Source organism: Montipora capricornis, chromosome 10 (assembly GCF_036669925.1).
Source record: "Montipora capricornis isolate CH-2021 chromosome 10, ASM3666992v2, whole genome shotgun sequence".
NCBI lineage: Eukaryota > Metazoa > Cnidaria > Anthozoa > Scleractinia > Acroporidae > Montipora > Montipora capricornis.
The window spans coordinates 33,466,754-33,482,891 of NC_090892.1; the positions used below are offsets into that span (position 1 = coordinate 33,466,754).

At 38.9% G+C, this 16,138-nt stretch overlaps 1 protein-coding gene across 1 annotated transcript in view; it reads right to left on the reverse strand.

The window, feature by feature from the left end:
• Positions 1–15,323: 15,323 nt before the first annotated feature.
• The window catches only part of LOC138018763 (uncharacterized), a 32,917-nt gene continuing 32,102 nt past the window's right edge, over positions 15,324–16,138 (reverse strand). Inside the window, exon 6 of the mRNA XM_068865452.1 lies at positions 15,324–16,030. Within this exon, the coding sequence (XP_068721553.1) occupies positions 15,920–16,030 (111 nt within the window). The 3' untranslated portion in view covers positions 15,324–15,919. The remainder of the gene's footprint in view (positions 16,031–16,138) is intronic.

A 16,138-nucleotide genomic window follows, 5' to 3' on the forward strand; every position in this document is an offset into this window, starting at 1 on the left:
CCGAGATCACGGTAAGAATCTACAGGGCTATTCAAAATATTCCCCATCTGATATCCCCAGAGTTTTGCATTTGGTAGAATTGAATGACATTCCCCAAGAGTCACCCCACTGCTTGATTGCAGAGATATCCTGCTGGAAATTCAAGCTATCCTATAAAGTGCTTATTTTTATAAAGCAAACATAAGAAAGACCCAAGAATACTACGGGAAGCCAGTTGGAAGAATTACCCTCTATCACAACCCTTTGACAACGCCCAAAAAGGTGGCTCGAAACCATTTCAAAAGACTACCAATTATTTCGTATAACTTAAGCTTATATAAGAGGAGGTTGTGCTGTACCGAATCGAAAGCTTTTGTGAAATCTAAGTATAAAACATCCACTTGGCCCGAAGAGTCAAGGATTTTTCCTATGTTCACCATTTGAGTAGTGCAAGACCTTCCCTTGTATAAAGATGGTAAATTCTATTTTGGAGAATAGGATAGAGCTTATTAAGTAGGCACCTCTCCATCACCTTGCCGACACAAGACAAAAGAGAAACTGGACGATAATTTGAAACTAACTCCTTGTCCTCTCCCTTATGGTTGGGAACGATATTAGCCTCTTTAAAGCCTGAGGGGACTGAACCAGACGACGGTGACTTGTTAAAAATATCACAGAGTGATGGAGAGAGTACGTCAGTACACTCCTTTAAGATCCCAGAGGAAAGCTCATCAGGACCCATGGCCTTACTCAAAAGGATGTCCCTCACCTCTGAAATAGTAACCTGGATAGAGTTAAGAGAAGGATTACTGTTATTATCACTCTCAAGTGAGGTACGAGGAAAATCCTCTTGGTTGAACACAGACAAAAACTACCTGTTAAACAGATAATGACTGACTTTGTCTTCTGGAGTGACTTCCTCCAAACCTAGGCCTTTGACAGTTCTAGGCAAGGATCGTGATTTAGATTTAGATTGAAAAACTGACCAGCTGTCAAAACACCTGATTGACACCTGACACCTGACACCAAACTGACACCTGTCAAAACAGGGTATCCGCTGACCAGTATCACGTGACCATATCTCGGGCTCAAGATTAGATCTCACCGAGGTCAGTTGTATTTTTTGCAGTTGACCGCTGACCATGTACTGGTTTTCGATTGGATTGAACCCCCAACCGATTTTAACTCACCTGAACATAAAGGAAACTTCATTTTTCGCGCGCTTTCTGTGGCTCGACGCCGCTACACGGCCATACTACGTGAACTATAGTTCTTACACAGTCAACGCTTTTGGTGTTCAGGTGGAAAACGGTTTGGAAAATGTTTTCTCTCTGTATTTTTTGCTGGTTTCAATCCAGTTTGACATATCATGATAGGTGTGGTCCACACTGGCGGCTACGCAGTTATTCAAGTCAAGCATCGGAGGGATATAAACTTAAAGCTGAGAGTTTATTTTTAATTTGTTTAGAGCTGCTTTTTTCTCTGTATTACAATTTTTGGCATATCTTTGGAAGCTCTGATAAGGTTGCATGATGCCTGGAGGACCTATGACTAGAACAGAAACGAAAGGAGAGAGAATGAGAACGACAACGACAAAACAGAATACCAGTAATAGCTCATACTTAGTGGAAGAAGTTACTCCTCAAATTCTTTCCTTGGGCACTAAACCGTTTGTTATTTTTACGGATGCGTTATTTAAAGTGGCTTAATCGGTTTTTCGATTTTTTCGGGAATGAAACACGAATTTTTCTTCTCAACTGGAATTAAGTAACAATTATCTGTACTCTTTTGGACCACTGGCTTGGTAAAGTTAACATCCCACTGTTTCTAACCTCTTCGTAGCACGAAGGAGATTTTGCAGCTAAGGAAAGGCAAAACCTGATGATCATGGGGTGATAACGAACAAGTTCATGAAGGGAGTTATTTTTGAATCAGCTGAGTCAAGTATTTGTACAAAATCATTACTTAAATCATTATCTACTTCAACACGTGACTTCTGCAATTCAGTTGTCATTGCACTTTACTCCCTTTCAAGTTCTGCACATTTTATCCTTTGTTGCTGTAGAGTCAACTTTATTCTCTGAGGATCTGTCTTGGACACTGGCGCTTTTGCACTAGTTGGTTTGCAAGCTAGCTAGATCTAAGCTTTTTTGGGATTATCTGCACACAGCAAAAATTCTTTGCATGTACTGCAAACATTGTGTTGTTGATATGGAAGCAAACAATCTTTAGCTCGCCAATGTCCTTGGTGGGGAATTGCTGTTGTGACTGCTCATCAACATGCATTGGGTCATGATTAACTGGAATTACATGATAATATATCTTACTAGTTAGTTCATCACCATCTACAGGCCTCTAAATTCGAGACGGTTATATTCCGCATTGTCCTGCGATAGTCAAGATATACTGGGTGGTCTTCTACAAGATAACAGCCGTAAACGTTCGCAGTATAACCCAGACTGTCATCTAATATATAGATTTAGCCAAGCCTAAAAGCGGAGCTCCCTGGTTATTTATTCTTACTGTCGGTAGGGTTAGTGACAATAAAAGGTTTCGAATTGTCCGCGTTTTGATGTTTTCGGTTGCTGCTTTCATAATTAAATCATTTTCTTTGCTTTCTTCTATAGAAAAATTAATTCCCTAACTAGTGAATTTCACGGTACATTTTTCGCTAAGAACCGATATCAAATGAATCACGAAGCGATGAGTACGATATCGGTTTTTCGTCGAGTGAAATTTACTTTGGAATTCACCAGTTTGGCAATGAATTTTTCTTGAACCGCATGTGTTTTAAAAGAAAACAAGCACACCCTCAGCGAGCGAATGGAAAAGGAGTCAACTCGTCAAGAGCCAGCGAATTGGAGTCACGCTAAAATTAGAAGCCATTAAAAAAAACGTTTTCAGTTCAAGGTCAAGGAAGAGTTTTACTGAAGTACTTTATTCCACTTCCTCTCTGAAAACGATATCATCCACATTTTTATGTATTTCATTGAAACACGCCAGCTTGGCTTGGAACAATTAAAGAATCGGCAAATTCGGCAATGCAACCAAGAAAGGACGAACTTCAAACAAGATCCGCTCCATACCTCTTACTAACCGAGTTCAAGGTCCGTACTGTAAGTTACGGACCGAGATTTTTTTCCGTTGATTTATGGCCCAAGCGCTTCGCGCTTGGGCCATAAATCAACGGGAAAAAACGAGGATCCGTAACTTGCAGTACGGACCGAGAAAACGAGGTTAGTAAGATATTTATTATATCTCTGAGGTTAACCGGCGCGCGGGCAAGGAAACTAGTCAAAGTGAAGCGGAAGGTTCAACTGCCACAAAGAATGCCGTGCCAAAATCCCAAAAACTAAATCTCCTTGGCTGTTAAGTTTGAAATAGTTGCTTGCAAGATTCAAACAGTTTTCAGTACAAGTTTATGCAACAGAAATGACATGAAAAACTCGCTAGATGATGTTTTGTCGAAATTTTAAATTTAGCGGGCTGTACAGCGGGCCGTACTGTAGAATACGGCCCGCTATTTAGCCAATTACAGCGCGCGTACTATCTGAGAGATATAATAAAACACTTAAATAACGTTTAGGTGCCTTAAACAAACTTCTGAAAACAAAAGCTAGTGAGATTCACCCTAATTTACGAGAACTTATTCCGATTACGTGTTTATAACATAAGGGAAAAATTTTCTTGTCACTGTCGAGGCACAACGAAAACCACTTGGGCAAACGGATTAAAAAAGCACTTGTTCGCTCGCATTTTAGAGCAAAACAAAGAAACAAATCAACTTTTTCTTTATGTCCAAAAGAGTACAGATAATTGTTATTTAATCCCAGTTGACAATAAAAACTCGATTTTCATTCCTGAACAAAGTAAGAACCGATTAAACCACTTTTTAAAAATACGCATCCACTTTAAATAACGCATCCGTAACGGTTTAGTGCCCAAGGAAAGAATTTGAGGAGTAACTTCTTCCACTAAGTATGAGCTATTACTGGTATTCTGTTTTGTCGTTGTCATTCTCTTTCGGTCTCCTTTCGTTTATGTTCTAGACATAGGTCCTCCAGACATCATGCAACCTTATCAGAGCTTCCAAAGATATGCCAAAAATTGTAATACAGAGAAAAAAGCAGCTCTAAGCAAATTAAAAATAAATACTCAGCTTTAAGTTTATATCCCTCCGATGCTTGACTTGAATAATTGCGTAGCCGCCAGTGTGGACCACAGCTATCATGATACGTCAAACTGGATTAAAACCAGCAAAAAATGCAGAAAGAAAACATTTTCCAAACCCGTTTTCCACCTGAACACGAAAAGCGTTGACTGTGTAATAATTATAGTTGAGTTAGCATGGCCGTGTAGCCGCGTGGAGCCACAGAAAGCGCCCGAAAAATGAAGCCTCGTTTATGTTAATGTGAGTTAACTTGGGTTGAACCTGCAATCCAACTTAAAACCAGTACCTGGTCAGCGGTCAGCTTAAAGGTGACCTCGATAAGCTCTAAGCTTGAGCCAGCGATATGGTAACGGGCCTGATCAGGGGATACCTTGCTTTGACAGGTGTCAGTTGATCATAACATGGGTGTCCAATATCAAAGATGTGTGGTGTAAACTAGTATGATACTGGTCACATCGGCATACATGGATGGGTGGACCGTACGGACGGTTGATGACGTCATGGCTATAAAACCAAGATTTCTCCCAGGGATAGGTTACCATATTTTCTTAACAATGGTGCTCCGCGTGCGGAGCTCCGCTATGACGATCTCCAGTTTGGAAGCAAAAACGGTTCTCGCACTTTCTTTAAGATTAGTCGATCTGGCAGCACTTTTTTAGTCCACTCATCTAGGATTTGTAGCGATTTTATTCGCTGACACAAGTCAAGAAAGGACTTGTATTAGCCATGGTTTACACGCGATAGGTCTGTTTCTTGTAACATCAAGGTTTGTGTTGTTCGAGGTGCCGGTTTGGTAGATTGGTGGCTTTTTTCGCATATTTAATTTAGGCAATACATTAAATCTCGGTTTCTTCTTTGTCATTTTCTCAGATATAACTGTAAGAAAAGGGCAAAAGGTTGGCATAAATGTAAACCCATCGCAAAATCAAGATGAATTCGTGGGCCTTGGTACAAGCCTGGAACATGTAAACACGAAGAAAAACAACAAACTCACAAGCTTCTAGTCACATATTTCGATATCTTCTGGTGCAAAGTGCTTTTCGCAGGTATACACTCTGTCCTTCTTTATCTCCTTCTTGAAATGGGCGTCCATATCTCTCGTCTTTTTTATTTCGCCAAGCCACTTACTTTTCTCGCCATCTCCTGTGGGCTTCGTCCTTTGCCAAAAGGAGTTTCCAAATTCCGATCCCTTTTGCTCTGCGACACGACCCACAACGAAAAACCGAACAGTTGTCGCCTGGCATTTCCGAGTTACAACTCTTCTCTTTAAAATTAGAGGGATCAGATCGTTTTAATCAGAAACTAGACCCTCCGTGAGGGTACACTGGGTTGCCTGTGGTACGTGCACCGTTCCAGACAATTTTTTTCAAGTTGGGGGGTCATTAAGACCATTTAAGGGGTCACCTAGAAGTCATACCAGCAGAGGCCCTTTGGCTCACAGGTCCGCACACGTTCGTACGACAAAACAGATCCTTTCCTGAGGTTAAAAACCTGGCTACCGACCTATTAATTAATCATTTGTCAGAAAGAAGCAATTCCTGTTTTCTTTAGAAAAAATTTATTTATTTTATTTATTTATTTACTTAATTTATACACGGTAAAAAATTCATCAGGTACAATTCCAAAAAATCTTAAAATCTAAAATCCTAATCCTATTATTACATTAATTTACAAAATAAGCTACCTACAGACCTGATTTCCATGAATGCCGTGTATTTAATGTTACGATGTAAGCTGTTCCAAAGAGTTGCGCCGCTGTAACTAAAACTATTTTTCATGTAGTTTGTTCTCGGAAACGGAACAACAAGTTTATTTGCCGAATCCCTCAGAGCATAGTTTGATACATTACGCGTTACAAATTTAGACGTGAGATATTCGGGAACCAGACCATTTAAAGACTTGAAAACCATTAAAGCTTTCTGAATTTGACGTTGAGAATTTAAGTCTTTCCAGCTGAGTTTGTCAAACAAGGAATTAACATCAGCGTCATAGCTCGATGAAGTTATCACTCGTGCAGCACGGTTCTGTAGTTTTTGTAGCTTGTTAGATAATGTTTTACCACAATTACCCCAGACTAGGCTGCAGTAATCAAAATGCGGTTGAACTAGTGAGTTGTATATACTGAGTAAAGTTGATTGAGGCACAAATGGCTTAACTCGTTTAATGGCTCCAATTGCGGAAGCAATCTTTTTACACAGTTTATCAACGTGGAGATACCACGTTAGATTTTCGTCAACATATATTCCAAGTGATTTCACTGAAGAAACTTTCTCAATTGGAACATTATCAATGGAGAGTTCAAGAGTATCAGATAGAGTGCTTAATCTTTGCCTGGATCCGATCAACATAAATTCAGTCTTTGTAGCGTTCAAAGTAAGTTTGTTAGACACAAGCCATTTGCTTAGCTTTTCAAGGTCATGAGATATACTAGACTGAATCAGATGTAAATCAGAGCCAGCATAAGTAATATGTGTATCATCAGCATACATTCTAGGAACGCTGAACGATAGACAGTTAGGCAAATCATTAATATAAATTAGAAATAAAAGGGCCAAGGATCGTTCCCTGTGGCACACCGCATTTAAGAGTGGTAAAATCAGAGAGACAACCGTTAACGGAGCACCGTTGTGTGCGATTCGTCAAATATGATTTAAACCAATCAAGCGATTTCCCTTGAATTCCGTACTGATTCATTTTAGTTAATAGTATCTCATGATCAACAGTGTCGAAGGCCTTTTTTAAGTCGAGGAACACTACGGCATTTACGTAGCCACGATCGATATTAAACGCCCAACTGTCAGTGGCTTCAAGAAGAGCACTAACAGTAGAGTGCAAAGACCGGAAACCGGATTGTTGTTTAGAGATGATTCCCTCGTTACTTAAGAAGTTGTATAACTGATCGTACACAATCCTCTCAAACACTTTGGCGACAACTGAAATGACAGAGATAGGTCGGTAGTTGTTCAAATCAAGTGACTCGCCCTGTTTGAACAACGGAATCACTCTGGCACATTTCCAATCGTCAGGAAATATGCCAGACATCAAAGATTATTAAACAGGTCACATAACGGACCTGAAATTATATCAGCACACTCACGAATTAACTTAGCAGAGATATTGTCTAACCCAGTAGATTTAGTTTTCGACAATCGATTTAGATGAGTAAAAACAATACTACTAGTAGTTGGACGAAAAGAGAATTTGTTGAAGTTTTCAGGAAAATTGTTTAAATAAGTAGACACTTCGTCCGAAGTAGAAGGTATTTCGCGGGCTAGTCTGGGCCCAATAGTTGAAAAATGTTCGTTAAAGGTATTGGAAATCTCGTTAGAATTACAGATAGATATATCATTTACTTTGACTTCCTTTACCAGCTGGTTGTTCTGACGACGGGACATGAGGTGATTAATAGTTTTCCAAGTCCTTCGAGAGTTTCCTTCGGATTGAATAAGACTATTATGATAATAGGATGCCTTAGTGGTTTTTACATTATTGTTGATTTTATTTCGTAATTTTCTGTAATTAGCCCAGTCATGAGGATTCTTTGTTTTTATCGCCTTCTTTTTAGCAGCATCACGACAGCGCATATCATTCTTCAAGACTGAATTAATCCAGGGTGAGTTATTCAATTTAGCACGACTAGTTCGAATTGGAGCATGAGAATTGACAACGCGCAAAAATTTTGTTTTCCAGTTAGACCAAACCAAATTTGGATCTTCAGATTCATCGAAAGACCAGTCTTGTTGAGAGATTTCATTTCGAAAATTATCTCGATTAAAATTTCTAAAATTTCTATAAGAGATGTAAGAGTGTCCTTTAGATGATAAATCAGAAGAAAGTTTACGATAAACATAGACGAGGCTATGATCGCTGATGCCAATATGGGAGACACCGGAACAGCTTACCTTATCTGCATGATTAGTAAAAATCAAATCGATTAATGTAGATGAGGATTCAGTAACACGAGTTGGTTCATTTATTAATTGATTGAGCCCATATAAATCCGAAATCTCGAGTAAATGACGAGTGTTTGCATCAGGTGTAGAAGAGGCCAAATTACAGTTTAAGTCACCCAACAAATAGTATTCAAGGTCAAGAGAATCAACCTTGTCGATAAATGACTCATAACTTGAAAATAAATCGGTAGGAGAACAGGGAGGTCTGTACCATGTCGCTATCAGAAAAGGCCTAGAGTTCGGTTTACGAATTTCAATGATTAAATTTTCGAGATTAATTACATTTAGATCTGAGCGCACTACATAAGAATTAGAAGACTTAATATAAAAACCTACTCCTCCACCATTTCTACTTCTGTCACGACGGATAAATTCGTAGCCAGGTATATGGAGCTCGGAACTTTTTATGGATTCGTCAAGTTTTGTTTCGTTGATTGCCAGAATATCAACAGAAAACTCAGAAAGAAGGACTCTAAGTTCGTCAATATGTTTGACGAGACTGTTAATGTTCAAACAGGCCATTTTAAAACCACGCTTTGCTGGTAAAAAACTAGACGCATTGGAAAGACTCGAATTAACAGCATGTACTTCGTTTTCAACTGATTCTGGCAACGTTAGAGAAACAAGAGAATTATCAGCAATATCGGCATTCATGGAATTAGGAAATCAATTACATCGTAAAAAATTTACAAAATTCTTTTGCAATAACTCGTTACCTTCCCTATTAAGGTGCAGGCCACCTTTGTTAAGTCCATTTGAAGTGATGTTGGTATGGCTGATGAGTTTCCAATTATTTTGCTTGCAAAGTTGTTTTAGACGTTTGTTGACGGCTTTAACTGCATCGCTGTAATCATCATTCCTAGCATTGCGCATTGCTTACGTGTGGTAGTGACGTAACACAGCGATTTATTCCATATAAATTGTCAACTGAGCTGTGGGTTGTCTTCCAGGAGATTCAAGTTATCCTTGCGTAATATGTAGTTCTAACTGTGCACGATATTGTTTTGGTATTGTCTATCATTGTAGTGCCATGGTAGAAGTCTTGGGTAAATAGCCTAAGAAGACATGTGGTTACTAGCAAAGTACTGAACCCAGAAAGATTGAAGAAAATAAATGGGAAGTGAGAAACATTGGCTTCTGGGCTGACATGTTGATAATTTTCAAGCTCCCTCACAACTTCTTTCACCACAAGTTTAAGCGTGCCCTCTGAGCAGCTTTGTAATACTAAAATTTGCTAAAGTTTAACAGGGATCCGGCGGGGTTAGTTTCTGGATGGGTGACCATACCCCTTCGTAAAACAGAAGCATTGGACCAAAAATACTATTAACGCTAACAAATGCGAACTCAGCAAGGTACAGATTTTGTTAGCTTGCTTTATGTTTACTAAACACTGCAAATAACTAATTACTCCAGTCACTACAATGCGTACCAATCCCTTACTTTTAATGTAGTGTCTGACACTTGCAGACGGCAGGTTAACCCTAACCCTAACTCGCAGTAAAAGCTAACCATTTTAAAATGGGTGCTTAAACTTAAATACAGCTTCTCAGCGCTATTTGAAATGGATGTTTTATAGACTTAAAGTGCCCCTAACCCTTCAACTAATTTTTTGGGGGTAGATTTTGACATCTTTAAAGAACTCATTTTCGGAAAATTTTTTCACAAATATTGAATCCTTATTTTTTTGCCAGAGCTTGAAGTTAGTGAAATTTGTAATTTTCTGCGCGCTATAAGCCCTGCTGGACAAATTACTCTCTCGTGGGCTCGTTAGGAACAAGCCAATGAGAAGCGTCTGATACCTAACACCTTTTTTTAGCTGTGACGTAAAAAAAGGACACCACTCCATGACATAAGAGTGCGAGTTCGAAGATTATTTGTGAAAACTTACAATTGGTCTGAAAATATGTCCTCTTCCAAAGAGTTTTCCGACTCAAGTACGGAAGAGTATCTTTCGGACGATTCGGAATGCCTGGATTTTCAAGAAATAGAGACGGAGCAACGAGAAAATCAGAACTTTTATCAGAAAGTTCGACTGCCGACAAAGAATCAGACAGCGAATTGCAAGCCTATATGGACGAGCCTCTCACTGATGAAGAATGGCTCAAAAATTATAGACAACAAAAAGAAGAAAAAAACAAGCAAGAAGAAGTTCTTAAGAAGCGGCTAGCAGACGAAACCAGCGGACTTCAGCCCTCGGATCGCTATCAGAAGGAATCTTATGCATGCCGATTCCTTTCTGTTTATTGTTAGAGTTGCTGCATCCATAAACCACGCACTTTTCAACCATTTTCTCTGTGTTCTTCACACATCCCAACAACTCAAGCTTGCACGATGTCTTTTTCTTACGTCACGCTCGATACTTTGGCCGGGTTAGCCCGGATTCAAAATTTTGAATTTTTTTTCGAAAATAAGTTCTTGAAAGATGTCAAAATCTACCAAAAAAAATAAGTTGAAGGGTTAGGGGCACTTTAAATACTGTTCATCAGCGCTATTTGTGGGCAGTCCGTAGTTTCCATACACCTCCTGAAATGCTAACCGTTTTAAATAAGTGCTTAACCCTTATTGAGAGCTTAACCTTAATTACTGAAATGCAGGCAGTGTCCCTAACCTTACATGAAAGCTCACCATCCAAAATAAGTGCCTAACCGTCATCACTAAGCTGAGCATTTAACCCAAACACTAAAAAGAATTGTTCACATGCAATAAATAATATTATTATTATTGTCTTTGATAGCATCAGAGACAAAAATCCATAATAATAATCTTAAAATGATTTCTCTAGTTTATTTTATACATACTCACAGAAAGATTTCCAAATAGGTTAAAATGGGCAGTGTTTTAAAGAAAATTAAACCATTTTTAAAAACCTAAGCTGGTTTGAAAAAAAAAGAGAACTTTTCAAACCAAACACAAAATTAAACCACAACATATACTCACTTGGTGATCTTGGTGTTTCAAGCAATCTGATTGGTTCGCTATCTGGGAGTAATTGAGCATTATTCACTCCCTACGGAGTGCCACAAAATTTGGCCTGAAAGTTTCAAAGGTAAGAGAAGAGTTCATACTTTTGCCAACCAGTGTTTGACTTGGTTTTTCCAGATAATTGTTGCTGAAAATTAAACTATCTTTACGCCAACAATTTGTTTCACTCGGAGTAATTCTATTTTGCAGGGCTGGTCGCCCAGCAAAAAGAATTTGTTAATAATTAAAAAAAAATGTTTAAGAAAGTTCTACATGGCTACAAGGAAACAAGGCAGGTCATTTTACAACAAACCAACGTTCACCTCAGTCTCTCTCCTCCGGAGAGGTTCGGTTATTGGTAGGGTGATCAGCTTCGATCGGCTGTGATCGAGCTGTGATCAGTAAGGCGTTAGGATGTGTCTGCTGTGCAAGTTGAGTGCAGGCGCAAGAAACGTATTCACCTCCTTGAGCCTCTGCGGAGGTTATTATTGAACTCAAGAGGGAGCCAGTGAGGTCTTTTAGCCCAAATTACCATGTCATGCCGAAGTGGGCACATAATAATAATAATAATAATAATAATAATAATAATAATATAATAATATAATAATAATAATAATAATATAATAATAATATATTATTATTTGCAACGTACGTATTTCTGTACGTTTTTACTGCCTAATCCTTGAACACTTTTGTTTGAGTACAATTTGCAATCGTTGACAGAGGTACGCGAAAAATCTCCAGCAAAAGGGGAAGGCCAAATGATGTAATTTCATGGCACCCACAATCTTTAACTTTAACTTTATTGAATTTGTTGCGCGTACAAAATAACATCAGCAACTGGAGAAGAAAACAGGACGATGTCCCAATTGAAATTATCATATGATATTATTTACAATCCAGTTAATTTAAAAATAGCTTCATTAACTTACACCCTCACGAGTTGGAAGATTATAAGAAAGGGTTTTATCAGCATAAAAATCTAAAAGCCTCCTTTTAAAAGTACGAAATGAGTCCACGGTTTTAATATCCCTTGGTAGTTTGTTCCAAAGATTGACAGACCTGTAATAAACGAACGTTTTAAGTAATTTTGTTTTGCGTGTCGTGTTTGATAATTTAATTCACTGGAATTACGCGTTTTCTGCCGAACTACAGTTTGACAGAAAAAGTCTTGGTGACCCAGATCAATATAGCCTGCTCTCTCTAGCGTTATAGATAACTACCAAGTCTTTCATTTCCCTTCTCCAACAGCCGATCCCTGTAGGAAAGATAAACTTTGTGGCCCTGCGCTGAACATTTTCTAGTAATAGTTTGTACTTTGACGTGTAGGGTGAGCATAGTTCACAAGCGTACTCTAGTTGTGGTCGAACAATTGAGCAGTATAAAAGTTTCTTGATGTCAGGATCATTGATATCTCTACAGACCCTACAAATAAGGCCAAGCGTTCTATTTGCTGTGGAGGAGATCAGTTTTATATGTTGAGACCATTGGAGAGTGTTGGTGACAGTTATGCCCAAGGCTTTAATTTCGCTAAATGTTGCCAGTGGGGACCCGTTAAGGTGATATTCTCGTTTTGTGGAAATTTTCTTCCTAGAAATATTCAAGGCCTTACATTTGGGTATACTGAGACACATTTTCCAGGTATCACTCCAGATTGAGAGCTGCGTTAGGTCTTGTTGAAAAGTAGACTGAAACATTGTAATAACCACTTAAACCTGTTGAACATAAAAGAAGTACAGCAAAAGGAAAGACAAAAATGGATGGACAGAAATGGACAAGATTAAGACGGATCGCATTTGGGTAATCTTGAAAAAAGTCGGCCCGACGTTTTTCAAGTTTCTGGCAAATCGCATGGATAGGTAAAGGTAAAGGTACCCCTTATTTAACGTCGGAAGTTCCTTTACTCTCTAGAGAGTATTCTCCCAGGAAGCCGACGGTGCGTCATTTGACCCAAGTCTCTCCATCAGTGCTCCGTTTTAATGGTATTCAAAGCTACGTAGGCTACACTGAAAGGAAAGAAGTCGAAACAAGGATGTGAGATCCGGGGATCGAACTCGGGATCTCTTGCACCAAGGCCGTGCACTAACCAACTGTGCCACCCTTCAAATCAAATCCAATCAAATATTGGTTTATGTTCTATCTTTGTTTAAAAAAAGGCGCCTTGTGCGTATGAGATAGGTACTGAACACCCATGAGTTAAGAAACAGAATTCGCTTAAAAGAGCATTAAAGTATCACATTTCTAAATGAAAAATTAGTCCACTAGCTTAACTGATAAAGGAATGCTTGTGTGTTGATTCAGTCAATACTCAAGTGAAGCTATGATCTTCACAGTTATGAACGCAATTTTTACAATTGCGTAGAGAAGCCAGAAAAATTCAGGACTTCAACGGGGTTTGCACCCGTGACCTCGCGATTCCGGTGCGACGCTCTAACCAACTGAGCTATGAAGCCACTGACGTTGGGAGCTGGTCATTTGTGGGTTCTAATGGTTCCGTGAGGTCCATGAATTTTTTTGAAGTCCTGAATTTTTCAGGCTTCTCTACGCAATTGTAAAAATTGCGTTCATAACTGTGAAGATCATAGCTTCACTTGATTTCATATCCGCAGTTCATATGATTCATTTCATATACAATTTCATCATTCAGTCAATACTGGTGACCCGTTACCTCGGGATTTGTGATTTATTCCCCTTTATTTCACTAATTTAGGTTTGTCGATTTAAAAAAATTTCCTAACAAACGAAAGATTTCATCTCCATGTTACTTTGTGATAGTATGACAAGCCGTTTGTATCAATTTAATCCTTACAATTTATATTTTATCCGCCAAATATTGGTTTAATTCAAACCAGTAAAAAGTCATTCAATCTAATACCTTTACTGAGACGAGCGCAGCCAAAAGGATAATCTTTTCCCGGCTTTCTGAAAATTTGTTGAAATCATGGAAGAAGTGCAACTCCGATGTTGGAAGCTCTTCGAATATCTTTCGGGGAACAGCAAATCCCCAAATACAACAAGGTTCAGTTTCCAACACTCAGGCTTCGAATTCAAATAGTACTCCCGAGAGCACTAGATGCTAGATACATCACGAATCAGAAACAGTACAGCTGGTGCGAGGTTTGTCGTCTGAATAAGGCAGAGACAACGAGCTACTGCACCGTTTAGACTCAAGGTAAACAAGTCACCAGTAAGAAGAAGGCCCTAGAATTTGCTTTACCAAGGACGGAATAGAATGTTGAATTCCTTATCCCTTGCAACAATGCTACAGCGACCCCTTAACGTCGTTACTAGACTAATGTTTGATCAAGAACTTCAGCATATACTTCTGGTGCTGCCGCATCCAAAGAACCTTGAAAAGTGCTCTCAGTTTTCAGCGTTGTGTAGCAAGTAGAACGCCAGAGACTGGGACTAGCCCACATGAACTATTATGGGACGTAGAGAATCCCTTGGGCGGTTTTCCGGAGATCGTAAATTTGTTGTTTTTCATGAAAGAATGTAAAGCTCGTACTTGTGGAATGTAACAGTTGCAACAAAACCTCATACCAAAACAAGTGTGTACTCTCTCTAAATTTCAAGGATTATATTTTGCTACAAACGACTTGCCATTTCTTTGATCAGTCTTATTTTTGAGTCATAGACAAATCACAACTGAGCGTTTACATTATGCCATCTTATTCCACTACTCAGTAACCTAGTTTCATTTAACTTCAAACCTTGTTACATTACGAAAAATAGTACTGAAAAGAATACATCAATACGGTTCATGTTTATTTTTACTGCTATTTGATCTCGTCCAAGAACAGCCATTCATCTTAACAATTAAACCACGGAACTTAAGTCTACATGCACAATCACTTGGATGAAACGAGCATTTTGATTGGCTCTTGAACGTTCGGGTTTTGCAGCACGTGCCATTACCAGGGATACAGGCAATCTACGTTCGTCTGAAATTCTTTCTTCCCGGTTATTGAAAGATTTTAAAGTTCGAAACATTGACATTTTTTTCTGAAACATCTTCAAGTAAAAACTTTTTTTCTGAAAAGGATAGGCCTGCTTCTCCCTTGATGAAGAATTTTAGTTTGGTTTGAATGATCAACCACACAACTAGAATCAAGAACATTTGTTTTTGGCCTTGGACAGTTACTAATGAACCAGAAACACATTTTAAGAGCGCTTCACGAGATACAACACGCACTTGTCCCGAATAAAATGCATCTGGGTATATGACGCCAGTTGGTTGCAAGGGTATTATGCAGAACTTTAAAATTGGGTACTTTATTGGGTACACGTGCACTTACTTGGCCTTAAATGGTTACCTTTCAGCTTCAAACATCTATTTTACATGGCTGTACCACCAAGCATTACTAAAAGAACTTTATCTACAGAAAAAATAGAAATCTGAGTGGATTCACTGGTATCGTCATTTCTGGGTTCTTTTAGCGATATTTCTCTAAAATTTAAACAAAGAAAACGTCTTGAGAGGCAGGATTTCTTAAAGAACTTATCATATCCTTCAGTATAGACATGCTTTCATTTTCGTGAATCATTGAAATTCACATTTTAATGCTCGCTTCATTCTCGAAACTCGCAGCCATAGCGACCGTAGGGGCATCATTTAGCTCCAAAAACTACAATCTAATAAAGTACTTGACACTTCACTCTGCCGGAACTGTACTGACGAATACTGGCACCCAGTTCGTACAGTCAAGACCTCGTGACAAGATCCTCCAGTTCCGGAGGTCCTCTCGCTCAGTTAGACTCAGTTAATCTTAAAGTTTGGATTGTTACAAATACTCGGTATCTTCCACATACGAAACATAACGCATGAGTTACAACAAAGGATAAAATGCCTTCTTCAAGAGCAGCTGAACCGTGCCCGGCTTTTCAGCTGGCGGGACCTTGAGCTAGTGGTACGCTTGCCCTTTGCAACTGGACTCCGAACAACTTGCCTAACCTCTTCCAACATCTAAAAAAAATTATTGGGAATATATATATAACGTCAAGAACGTAACTCCAGAAATGATTGTAAACCTAATTAACGGCAATACCAACTATCCCTGAAAAACAGGCATCA